We start from the raw sequence: 12,645 nt of genomic DNA, 5'->3' as shown, positions 1-12,645 counted from the left end.
CTGGCTTCAAATACATCAACTAGATCCTCATCTTGGACATCAGAAAAACACTACAGCCTGATCCTTGACAAATATACATCCAGCTATGAGAAGTTCACTAGTGGGTTTTCCACATGGGTATGGGTATGGGTATCACACACATGTACAAATGTCAAGGGAAACATCATTTAACCAGTTCAAAGAATGACATCATCTTTCCACAATCACCATAATGTTAGAATTCATAGTTTAAGGTACAGATATCTGAAGGGACAGATACACTTGTAGCTCTCTATTAGATTAATGAGCACTGAGAAAATTCAAACCCTTTACTCCCTTTACATGAATTTCTTACCCTTTATGATCAACAGGATGAGATCCCATAATGAGAGGGGCAATTGGAAGTTTGTACATAGCTGATGTTCCCTCAATGGTCACCGATACACTCAGACCCAACGACCGAGGAACTGGAATTGGAGAGAAAGAAGTTATTATAGAATTATCTATTTTACAGACAGTAATTTTCAAAAAGGTTTTTTTTTTAAACATTACTATGGTCCTGAAGTACTAACGTAGAGATGGGATATCAGATGTCCATAAGAAGTGAGAAAAGCCTCAACGAAAAAGGATTCCGAAATTTAGAGAAATGTCCCAACCACTCTGTCCACTCCCGTTTCTAGATGCAGCAAAGTCGAATAAGCAAATACATTCATTTATTGCTGACACAGCTACTTCAGCTAGAATAAAGGTCCTCAACATCAGGAAAATTCACTTTTGCATCCCAGTTCATATTTCCTAATCTATTATTAATAACACACACTAGATCACTGGGATAATCTGCAAAGTCTGAAAGGGTGGTGCATTTAGCGATTTCCATACTTCAGTGAGATTTGGTACTGCGAATAGCATGGCAGTAAAAATGAGACTTACTATAGACATCAATATGCACTGCTTTATCCGCTATCCCTAGAAATATAATTTTTGGAGTTGGATCCACTAGGAAGTCTAATACAAAGTACAAAATGTAAACACTTTGGTCTAATGGTTTGGCACGGTTGATTAATTGGGCATCTCAGATTATATCAATCTTTCTCTGTAGACACATTTGGTGTTGTCAAGCATCTTCCTTTGTTAGCTGTATCTCAGATTGTAACGTCTTCCCTGATTTGCTGTTTATTTTGAGCACATTAAGCTATAGAGCATTTTTTACTTACGTCTGATGATTGACAGGTCACTTGAAGATCAGGTCTGGTAAGAGCTTGAAAACTTCTGGTAATTATTCAGTGGTTATGAGTGTTTACGCGTTAGAGGAATTATTAGCTCTTTAGTGAATTCAACATCCACAGTGTATCTGCATCTTGCTGATGAGCCAAAGAAACCAAACCCCTTCTTCCTCTGCTTAAATCATTAGTTGTTTTGCTTATAACGTCAAGGAGGGGCTTTCCACAACCCCTGCATCAGTTAAGATAGCAAGGATGAAGAAGTATTACCAGGTGATAATGTGTGACTGGAAAATCGCTCCTTTTGCAAAGGTAAATCATTTGAATTTGCTGAATAACTTAGGTCTTTGCCCTCTTTCATGACAGTTCCACGACCAACTCTGTATATTTCTTACAAGAATACATATGCTTCGGAAAGACTTTTTATGAACCTTACTAGACCTGGAGAGAGGTCAGCAGTTTGATTCCACTTGTACTTTCAGTTTCTGTCACAGCTACGCACGTCTACTTCTAACCTGAGCACTTCTTACAAGCTTGAACAATACTCAGCGTTGGCAATTTTGGAAGATCTAGTTTCCTTGCACACTAATGGCCTCACTTAGGGGAAAACATAGTGCTTTTCACTCTTGGTCCCTTGCAAAGTGTCCAGACAAGGCAACTGAGTACCTCTTGGGAAAAAGGAATTAGTGTTTCCAGCATCATCTGCTGTCTATGCTTGGCTGTAAGTCTCTCAATGTAGCAGGGGGCACATAAACAGACTATGGGGACACTAGACTGGAATTCTTTGTCGTTATTATGGCATGCCCACTTCTTCGTATAACAACCTGAGACAAATCTACACTTCCTGGTCTACACAGTCCTACTCTCAGTCACATTAACAAGCCTATAATAATTAATCAGTTCTCAATGCTCTGAATTGGGCTGTTACTGCCAAAAGAATTGTGCCACTGCAATGTGTCTGCATACAAATGTGAAACGCAATGTGTCAGAAAATCAAACAGTGGTAGTCTTTGTGGCAATGTGTAGGAAGTTGGCTCTGTATGTGCTATTTCAAAGTAAGGAATAGCATGCACAGAGTCCAAGGGTTCCCCTAGAGGTAAAATAGTGGTAAAAATAGATAATACTAATGCTCTATTTCGTGGTAGTGTGGTCGAGCAGTAGGCTTATCCAAGGAGTAGTGTTAAGCATTTGTTGTACATACACATAGACAATAAATGAGGTACACACACTCAGAGACAAATCCAGCCAATAGGTTTTGTATAGAAAAATATCTTTTCTTAGTTTATTTTAAGAACCACAGGTTCAAATTTAACATGTAATATCTTGTTTGAAAGGTATTGCAGGTAAGTACATTAGGAACTTTGAATCATTTCAATTGCATGTATACTTTTCAAGTTATTGACAAATAGCTACTTTAAAAGTGGACACTTAGTGCAATTTTCACAGTTCCTGGGGGAGGTAAGTTTTTGTTAGTTTTACCAGGTAAGTAAGACACTTACAGGGTTCAGTTCTTGGTCCAAGGTAGCCCACCGTTGGGGGTTCAGAGCAACCCCAAAGTCACCACACCAGCAGCTCAGGGCCGGTCAGGTGCAGAGTTCAAAGTGGTGCCCAAAACGCATAGGCTAGAATGGAGAGAAGGGGGTGCCCCGGTTCCGGTCTGCTTGCAGGTAAGTACCCGCGTCTTCGGAGGGCAGACCAGGGGGGTTTTGTAGGGCACTGGGGGGGACACAAGCCCACACAGAAATTTCACCCTCAGCAGCGCGGGGGCGGCCGGGTGCAGTGTAGAAACAAGCGTCGGGTTTGCAATGTTAGTCTATGAGAGATCAACGGATCTCTTCAGCGCTGCAGGCAGGCAAGGGGGGGCTTCCTCGGGGAAACCTCCACTTGGGCAAGGGAGAGGGACTCCTGGGGGTCACTTCTCCAGTGAAAGTCCGGTCCTTCAGGTCCTGGGGGCTGCGGGTGCAGGGTCTTTTCCAGGCGTCGGGACTTAGGTTTCAGAGAGTCGCGGTCAGGGGAAGCCTCGGGATTCCCTCTGCAGGCGGCGCTGTGGGGGCTCAGGGGGGACAGGTTTTGGTACTCACAGTCGGAGAGTAGTCCGGGGGTCCTCCCTGAGGTGTTGGTTCTCCACCAGCCGAGTCGGGGTCGCCGGGTGCAGTGTTGCAAGTCTCACGCTTCTTGCGGGGAGTTGCAGGGTTCTTTAAAGCTGCTTCTGGAAACAAAGTTGCAGTCTTTTTGGAGCAGGTCCGCTGTCCTCGGGAGTTTCTTGTCTTTTTCGAAGCAGGGCAGTCCTCAGAGGATTCAGAGGTCGCTGGTCCCTTGGAAGGCGTCGCTGGAGCAGAGGTCTTTGGAAGGCAGGAGACAGGCCGGTGAGTTTCTGGAGCCAAGGCAGTCGTTGTCTTCTGGTCTTCCTCTGCAGGGGTTTTCAGCTGGGCAGTCCTTTTTCTTGTTGTCGCAGGAATCTAATTTTCTAGGGTTCAGGGTAGCCCTTAAATACTAAATTTAAGGGCGTGTTTAGGTCTGGGGGGTTAGTAGCCAATGGCTACTAGCCCTGAGGGTGGGTACACCCTCTTTGTGTCTCCTCCCAAGGGGAGGGGGTCACAATCCTAACCCTATTGGGGGAATCCTCCATCTGCAAGATGGAGGATTTCTAAAAGTTAGAGTCACCTCAGCTCAGGACACCTTAGGGGCTGTCCTGACTGGCCAGTGACTCCTCCTTGTTATTCTCATTATTTTCTCCGGCCTTGCCGCCAAAAGTGGGGGCCGGGCCAGAGGGGGCGGGCAACTCCACTAGCTGGAGTGTCCTGCGGTGCTGTGACAAAGGGGTGAGCCTTTGAGGCTCACCGCCAGGTGTTACAGCTCCTGCCTGGGGGAGGTGTTAGCATCTCCACCCAGTGCAGGCTTTGTTACTGGCCTCAGAGTGACAAAGGCACTCTCCCCATGGGGCCAGCAACATGTCTCTAGTGTGGCAGGCTGCTGGAACTAGTCAGCCTACACAGATAGTCGGTTAAGTTTCAGGGGGCACCTCTAAGGTGCCCTCTGGGGTGTATTTTGCAATAAAATGTACACTGGCATCAGTGTGCATTTATTGTGCTGAGAAGTTTGATACCAAACTTCCCAGTTTTCAGTGTAGCCATTATGGTGCTGTGGAGTTCGTGTTTGACAGACTCCCAGACCATATACTCTTATGGCTACCCTGCACTTACAATGTCTAAGGTTTTGTTTAGACACTGTAGGGGTACCATGCTCATGCACTGGTACCCTCACCTATGGTATAGTGCACCCTGCCTTAGGGCTGTAAGGCCTGCTAGAGGGGTGTCTTACCTATACTGCATAGGCAGTGAGAGGCTGGCATGGCACCCTGAGGGGAGTGCCATGTCGACTTACTCGTTTTGTCCTCACTAGCACACACAAGCTGGCAAGCAGTGTGTCTGTGCTGAGTGAGAGGTCTCCAGGGTGGCATAAGACATGCTGCAGCCCTTAGAGACCTTCCTTGGCATCAGGGCCCTTGGTACTAGAAGTACCAGTTACAAGGGACTTATCTGGATGCCAGGGTCTGCCAATTGTGGATACAAAAGTACAGGTTAGGGAAAGAACACTGGTGCTGGGGCCTGGTTAGCAGGCCTCAGCACACTTTCAATTGTAAACATAGCATCAGCAAAGGCAAAAAGTCAGGGGGCAACCATGCCAAGGAGGCATTTCCTTACACAATGGATTTAAATATATTGAAATATAAAAAAAGGTCCCTGTTTCCAATTACTGATGAAAGGTTGTGTTTTCTCAATGAAGAATTCTGACGTGCTGCCTCAGACGTCTGCAGTTCAAGTGCTGCTGTGTAAAGCATAGGACCTGACAGGATATTCAGGCAAACCACCCACTCTCTAAGCTTCCCTCCCCCACCAAACACTCACAAATGATCAGCAGTTTAAAAAAACAAAATTCTACATATATTTTTTACATAAGGTTGTAGGGCATGTTTGAAGGCTCATTCTATTGTGTTATCTTGACCGTTAATACACAAATCCTCTAAGGATTTATTAGCAGAGGATCCTTGAATCCATTTAAAATAAACGCATATTACTGGACAAGGGAACGTTTTTCCCCGCTGTCCACTGAGGATTTCAAAACTGGGCTGTGGATACGCTGACCCACTCATTCTGATTGTTAACTGTCAAAGAAAAAGAAATATGCTGAGGTTCCCATCACTCAAAGTGTACGGAGCACTGTACTGAGAAGAATTAAGATAGAGAGGGCATAAGGGGAAGGGTGATGCAAGGCCATTGTGAGGGGCCAGGGGAACAAAGAGAGCTCACTCAACCCTCCCTCACCTTCTAAATAAAAGAGAATTCTGTGCCCTGATTGGTTAATATGATACCCTTCTTGGGGGTCCTCCTGTGGACTCTTAGAACCCACAAACCTGTTTTAATTAGGCAATTCAGTAAACCGCAGCTGTGCACAGCCAATGGATGAGCGCTGTTGGGATTTGCTACATTTAGGTTGGGAGCAGGGCTTTGTAGCTCATGCTCTTTGGCCAACTCCAGGTGTTGGCTGGCGGCAGAAGGCTGGGTTCAGGATCTGACCAACCCTCGATGCATACAGTTGAAAGCTGTGAGTAGCGGGGGTTGGCTGCCTACAACAAGTTGGGAATGGGGCTGCAGTCAATCTCTTTTTGTGAACGACTGAAGATTGTGCACAGTGGAGAAAGAGCCGGTTTGAGAGACATAGGATGTAGTATATCAGTCATTCTAGAAATTCTCTGAAGAAAGAAAAAGAGCGAAAGTGAAGTTATGGGCAGATTAAATCATAATACAAACACATATTTAAAAAAACAAACCTCTTGAAATTAGTTAAAACAATCCCACAATCAAAGTACAGTTATGGTAAAGAATTAAAACTGAACACCACTGAAATCAGCTAGTTACTGGTAGCTCTGTACACCATAACTTGCACAACAGCGATACAATGCATACCACCTGACAAACTTTATAGCAATAAGTTATAAAATCTAAAGCACATTATTAAATGACATGCTCAGACCAATAAATAATACTATATTTACATTATTCTCATTAATATGTTAGTGGTACTCTAATACCGTTGGAATCGTCTGTCACATCAAGACTGAGGTCATAAGCATTGCATTTCATGCACAACTGTCAAATCCTGTGGTATACTGTTTTGATCCTTAACCATAACTTTATTTTAACTAAACAAATACAAATTCTAGACAAACGGATATCCGCAGAAGAGAGGGCTGAGTTAAGTGACCCATGATTGTAAGATGTTCCTATTCACATACCATTGGTTTCAGTGAGACTTATGCTTGCTCCCGTGTCATCTTCAAATAAGTCGTATGGCGAAATGTAGTACTTAAGAGACATCAGCTGACCTGTGTGGAGGACAACATTAGTTATGATCACAGAGAAACCACAATCATAGTACTCTAGCATACATCTAATCAACAGAAACAAACTCACATTCAACCACATCAGGTATATCAGATGGGGTATCAGCACACAGGCACAGCTACAGCTAGAACAGACATGCATCAAAGACACCTAACAAAACCTAGACTAGTATCCCCAGATATGCTACACCAACACAGAAATATCCACACAAACAAGAAGCAAACCCACACAACCACTGACACAAGCACAGCTACATGAACAGTACAGAAACCTGTATCAGAGAACAAAGCAGTAATGCACACCTATTTTCACTCCCAAAAGAGAGACACCCAGTAGATGTACCAATGCTAATGCTACACCACCAGCACTAAGTGAGTGAATCAGAACGCACAGTTATACAGAGACAACACACAACAAAACTACTACAGATAACCACAGAAACAGAACAAAGACAGATCCACTAATATAGGAAAAGAGCTTCAACTCAAAGGCACATTCGCGAAGCCATTCCAGCTTTTAAGACAACAGACAACTGTGATTGGAAAAAGTATTAAGGCATATACCAACCTATGATATATATCAACAATCACTAATGCATACATTAAATCCAAAACCATTTCAAGGTAATTTAGCAGATAATGGATTGCTATTTTGAATAACAATCTGGAAAAGGAGAACAAATACTTTTAACAAGCCCAATTAGGATGATTGTAAAATGGTCGAATGCAGTCCCGATGCAGCCTCACAGTGCTGGTAGGGGTGTAAGGAAGAATACAGGGATTAAGGGCAGGGAGTGAAAGGTAACTAAAAAGTAAGAGCCTTCCCGAAATATATGCATCACAACAGATGACAGTATCACAGTTAGGCATCTGGAGGGAAAGGTAAGAGCACAAGAAGAAAGGTGAGAGACAGCAACCCTTGAAGTAAAAATTAAGTAGGCGAATGAAACAAAGGTTGAGTTGGTAAGCTTGGTTAGGGGCATTCAATAGAAGGATGAGAGACAAGAGTGAGAGAGACTAGGGAAAATGTGTTTATTTGGTGGTGGAAGCGGGTGGGGCCTGTTAGAGGGTTAAAAACTATGTGAGCCTGTTCAAGGAATGCTTGATCCAGGAGAAGCCAAGAGGACCATGTGACGGACACCCTGTTCGCATTAATGCCTACCTCTCTGTTTGATAAATTTCTAAGCAGGGTCCACAAGCTAAAGAGAAGGTCGAGCTGTGGAGCAGAAGATACTGTTCCCATAATTTTTCCCACCACTGACAAAGGTATAACAACCAAGAGTTTCAACCACTAAGGTATAATCTCCTCCACTTTCTTAGATTGCTCCAACTAACCAGCTGCTACTCAAAAGCAATGAATTGCTATAATCAATCAGTCAGAAGTAATCAATCACCACAATGGTTCCATCACCACAAGCTACACTGCCCAGAGCGATATACATATAGAGTAACATGAAAAGGATTGTGAAACATGCACAGACATGCTCAGAGAGAAGGAATTTATTTGGGAAACATTAGTTAAATATCCGATTGAAAACCTATAGGATTGTGGAAAAAGAACTTCTTCTCAGACTTGAAATTGGTCATTTCTTCACACCAGACGTAAGACATAGATAGAAAGTGCTAATGGTAAGAACCTTTCAACAGAGCTGACTCTAAACAGCTGAACCACACCTTCAGAGAGCTCCTACCACAGAAGGTAAAATGACCATAAAAGAGAGAAGGTAAGCTTCAGAACTGTGAAAAATATACATGAGTACCTCCACTTCTCGGGGTCAAGAAGCCCACGCTGCCATGCAGGATCTTCTCCAAAGTGCTTGCATTAGTGGCTTGCCTGCAAAAAGTCAGACATTGTAGTTCAGTACTTTAACAACACAACTGGCCTTGTGGGGGTGAATTATATAAGAAAGAAATAGTAATAGGCAAATCATGTTCTATCAGCCGTTGCCACTAGATATCACAATTTGCTTAAGCATTGCAGGAACATTTTCTAATGTAAAATAATGATCTTGAAGGTTTAGGAAGCTGGATCTTTATATAGTAATCAAAATGAGATATACTGTGCAAAGAGTTCTGGGGTTCCCCTCTAGTGGACACGGGCTTGCTCTAGCAATCCCAGGGTGCTCTATTAGTGGGTTGTGTGATTGAGCAGTCTTAGGCCTATCAGAGAGGAGTGTTAGACATCTGCAAATACACACAGTCAATAACTGATGCACACAGCTCAATAAGGAGATCCACACCAATTTATACAAATAGCATGTATCTTTATATATATTTAGGCACCAATCAATACTATCAGTTAAATACGTTTTCAAGAGAAATACTTTTAGGTTTCAATAGTTGACATTTCTCCAGAGGCGCAAAGTTATCCTATGGAGGAAAAACAAATACTGCATACAGGAATAGTACAGTGACGCACAGGACCAATCTCCTGGACTTAAGTTAAGTATGAGGCGAGATCCAGGAAGCACGAACAGGTCCCCTCGGCTGGCACTGGGGTGGGCGGGTGCAGAGCTGCTTTTTAGTGTCAGGTGCCCAATGTTATCCTATAGGTGAAAACATGTACTGCATTTGGACCAATCTTCTGGACTTAAGGTAAGTATGGGGCAAGGTCCAAGGCTTACCAACAGTTCACCCTGGATCCACCAGGTGCATTGGTGCAATACAGTGTGGGGTGCCCAATGTTCGTTTATGGGGATCAGTCCGGTTAGGAGATGGCTGCAGGTTTGGACTGGGAGGCCAGTCAAGCTGGACCAACAGGTGGGTTCAGCACTCGCCATTATCGGGGACGTTGGGACACCTTGGGTCCTCTTCTCCACAGACAGGTGCAGAGGTGCCTTGAGGCATCAGATTTTCATCACCAAGAGCACCCATGGTCGAGTGGTTCTGAAAACAGAGGCTGCAGTTTGCACCAGTGAGCCTACAGCAGGCAAGTCCTAGGTGGGCTTTGTCTCTTGAGGGCCCTGGCACCGTTGGCCCACTTGAACTCGGGCTAAGTGGCACAGGTGCAGTGGTGCTTCCCGGTATGGGGTTTCGGCAGTCTAGAGTCCTTTTTTGTCTCTCGTGCGATGCCTGCAGAATGCAGGAAAGCAGCTCTGCTCCTCCACAGGTGTTTCTGTCTCTTTGTTGAAGTCAGGCAGCCCTACAAGGCTTTTGGAGGCACAACAGCTTGCAGAACGAGATGACTTTGCAGCAATTCTGCGAGAAAAGCAGACAGGCCGGCAGGGCTGGTGCCAAGTCGGTTGCTTCTTCCTCAGTCTTTGCATTCATGGCTTGAGTGTCCTCCTTCGTAGGTCAGTAGAAATCGGATTTGCTGGTGCCGGGGGCTCCCCTAAATACTGAATTTAGGGCATTTAGGGGAATATTGGGTAGTAGCCACTGGGATACCTACCCCTGGGGTCACAACACCTCCTCCGTGACCACTTACTGTGGGAAGTGGGCATAACCCTGTCCCAGACTTCCTAGTTCTTCCATTTCCAAGATGGCAGATTTCTAAATTTCGTCTCTAAATCAGGTAGCCTATCTTAGGGGTGGAACCAGCCTGAGAGTGGGCATGCATCTCTGACTATTCATTTTCCCACCTGTCCAGGTGCCAAATGGGTTCTGGGGCAGGGGGGGTTGGCATCTTCCTTCTGAGGGAAGCCAGATCTGCATACCAAGGGTGGAGGGCTTCTTTGAAGCCCCATGCCTTTAATTGCAGATTTACAGGTCATCCTGTTGGGGGGTGTAAACACTTCTCCCAGAGCAGGCTTTGTTCCTGACCGCCCAGGAGCCAAGGCTCTCACCACTGGGGGTCAGAAGCATGGCTGTTGGTGGCAGACTGCCTAATACTAGTCACTCAGCGCATCGGAAGTTGACAAGTTTTTCAGGGGGCACCCGTAGGGTGACCTCTGGGTGCATGAATTAATAAATCCAATACTGGCATCAGTGAGGACTGATTAATATGAGATGTTTGATACCAAACATCCCTAGGTTCATTGAAGTCATCATGTAGCAGGGGAACTTTGTACTGACTAGTGTCCAACTCGTGCACTTAAAATGGCTTCCCTGCTCACTCATTAGGTCTAAGAATCGACAAAGACATAATAGGGGCATATCTGATCTCGCAGATATGTCCACACATGATATATAATGCACCCTGCCTTTGGGCTGTAAGACCTGCTGTTCAGTGTTAGGGGATATGGCGCATAGGCTTTGTGCCATGTTGTGTTTTCATTTTGAGCTGCACCAATATACGCAGCCTGCAATGGCAGTTTGCATGGGCAAAGTTAGGGGTGCCTGAGGGTGGCACAATACATGCTGTAGCCCTTGAGGACCCTCTATTTTGGTGTCTACATCCTAGGTACCATGGGTACCATTTACTAGGGACTTACAGGGGTGCCAAAGGTATTGCTAACTGGGGAACAATTGTACAGTTTCAAGGAAAGAGATGTGCCACTAGGGACCTACATAGCAGGAACCCATTGCAATGTCAGTCAAAATTGCATCATGTACCAGGTAAAAGGTGGGGGTGCCCATGTAAAAAAAAAAAAAAAAGAAAAAAAAAAAAGGCAATTTTTCTGCAGAAGGGGACATACAATACTAAAAACAGGAAAGCTCGCAATCATGGCTCTTGTATCAGACCTCAGCTATGAGAAGCAATTAGGTACAAACCCATGAAGATTTGTTTTCATCGATTATTCTGCCCTCATATATAAGACTTCAAAATAACACTATGTTGTTATAGAACATCTCAGACGCAGCTATTTGAGTGATTGCAACTCAACTAGATTATCAAACTACATTTTCACAACACTGATAACATATCTACATTCAAAAGTATAGCTGTAGGAAGTTGGCTCTGTATGCACTATTTCAAAGTAAGGAATAGTATGCACAGGGTCCAAGGGTTCCCCTTAGAGGTAAGATAGTGGCAAAAAGAGATCATTCTAATGCTCTATTTTGTGGTAGTGTGGTCGAGCAGTAGGCTTATCAAAGGAGTAGTGTTAAGCATTTGTTGTACACACACAGGCAATAAATGAGTAACACGCACTCGGAGACAATTCCAGGCCAATAGGTTTTTGTATAGAAAAATATCTTTTCTTAGTTTATTTTAAGAACCGCAGGTTCAAGATTTACAAGTAATACTACCAATGAAATGGAAATTTCATGTAGGAACTTTGAATTAGCCAAATAGCATATACAGTTTTCACTTAAATGACATATAGCTATTTTAAAACCAGACAGTGCAATTTTCAACAGTTCCTGGGGGAGGTAAGTGTTTGTTAGTTTTTGCAGGTAAGTAAACCACCTACGGGGTTCAAGTTTGGGTCCAAGGTAGCCCACCGTTGGGGGTTCAGAGCAACCCCAAAGTTACCACACCAGCAGCTCAGGGCCGGTCAGGTGCAGAGGTCAAAGTGGTGCCCAAAACGCATAGGCTTCAATGGAGACGGGGGTGCCCCGGTTCCAGTCTGCCAGCAGGTAAGTACCCGCGTCTTCGGAGGGCAGACCAGGGGGGTTTTGTAGGGCACCGGGGGACACACAAGTCCACACAAAAAGTACACCCTCAGCAGCACGGGGCAGCCGGGTGCAGTGTGTAAACAGGCGTCGGGTTCGCAATAGGATTCAATGGGAGACCAAGGGGTCTCTTCAGCGATGCAAGCAGGCAAGGGGGGGGCTCCTCGGGGTAGCCACCACCTGGGCAAGGGAGAGGGCCACCTGGGGATCGCTCCTGCACTGGAGGTCGGATCCTTCAGGTGCTGGGGGCTGCGGGTGCAGTGTCCTTACCAGGCATCAGGTTCTTAGAAGCAGGCAGTCGCGGTCAGGGGGAGCCTCTGGATTCCCTCTGCAGGCGTCGCTGTGGGGGCTCAGGGGGGTCAACTCTGGCTACTCACGGTCTCGTATTCGCCGGGGAGTCCTCCCTGTAGTGTTTGTTCTCCACAAGTCGAGCCGGGGGCGTCGGGTGCAGAGTGCAAAGTCTCACGCTTCCGGCGGGAAGCGTGTGTTGTTTCAAAGTTGCTTCTTTGTTGCAAAGTTGCAGTCTTTGGTGAACAGAGCCGCTGT

At 45.1% G+C, this 12,645-nt stretch overlaps 1 protein-coding gene across 2 annotated transcripts in view; it reads right to left on the bottom strand.

The window, feature by feature from the left end:
- MED1 (mediator complex subunit 1) overlaps window positions 1-12,645 on the bottom strand; it is a 489,425-nt gene that overhangs the window by 381,703 nt on the left and 95,077 nt on the right. For both annotated transcript variants that reach the window (XM_069237453.1, XM_069237452.1), the window contains exons 10-12: window positions 8,364-8,437; window positions 6,496-6,585; window positions 335-446 (exon numbers count right to left, since the gene is read on the bottom strand). In XM_069237453.1, coding sequence (XP_069093554.1) covers window positions 335-446; window positions 6,496-6,585; window positions 8,364-8,437 — 276 coding nt within the window. The remainder of the gene's footprint in view (window positions 1-334; window positions 447-6,495; window positions 6,586-8,363; window positions 8,438-12,645) is intronic.

The sequence above is a fragment of the Pleurodeles waltl genome, chromosome 6, assembly GCF_031143425.1.
Source record: "Pleurodeles waltl isolate 20211129_DDA chromosome 6, aPleWal1.hap1.20221129, whole genome shotgun sequence".
In the NCBI taxonomy this organism is placed as follows: Eukaryota; Metazoa; Chordata; class Amphibia; order Caudata; family Salamandridae; genus Pleurodeles; species Pleurodeles waltl.
This window is presented reverse-complemented; position numbering and strand designations above follow the sequence as displayed.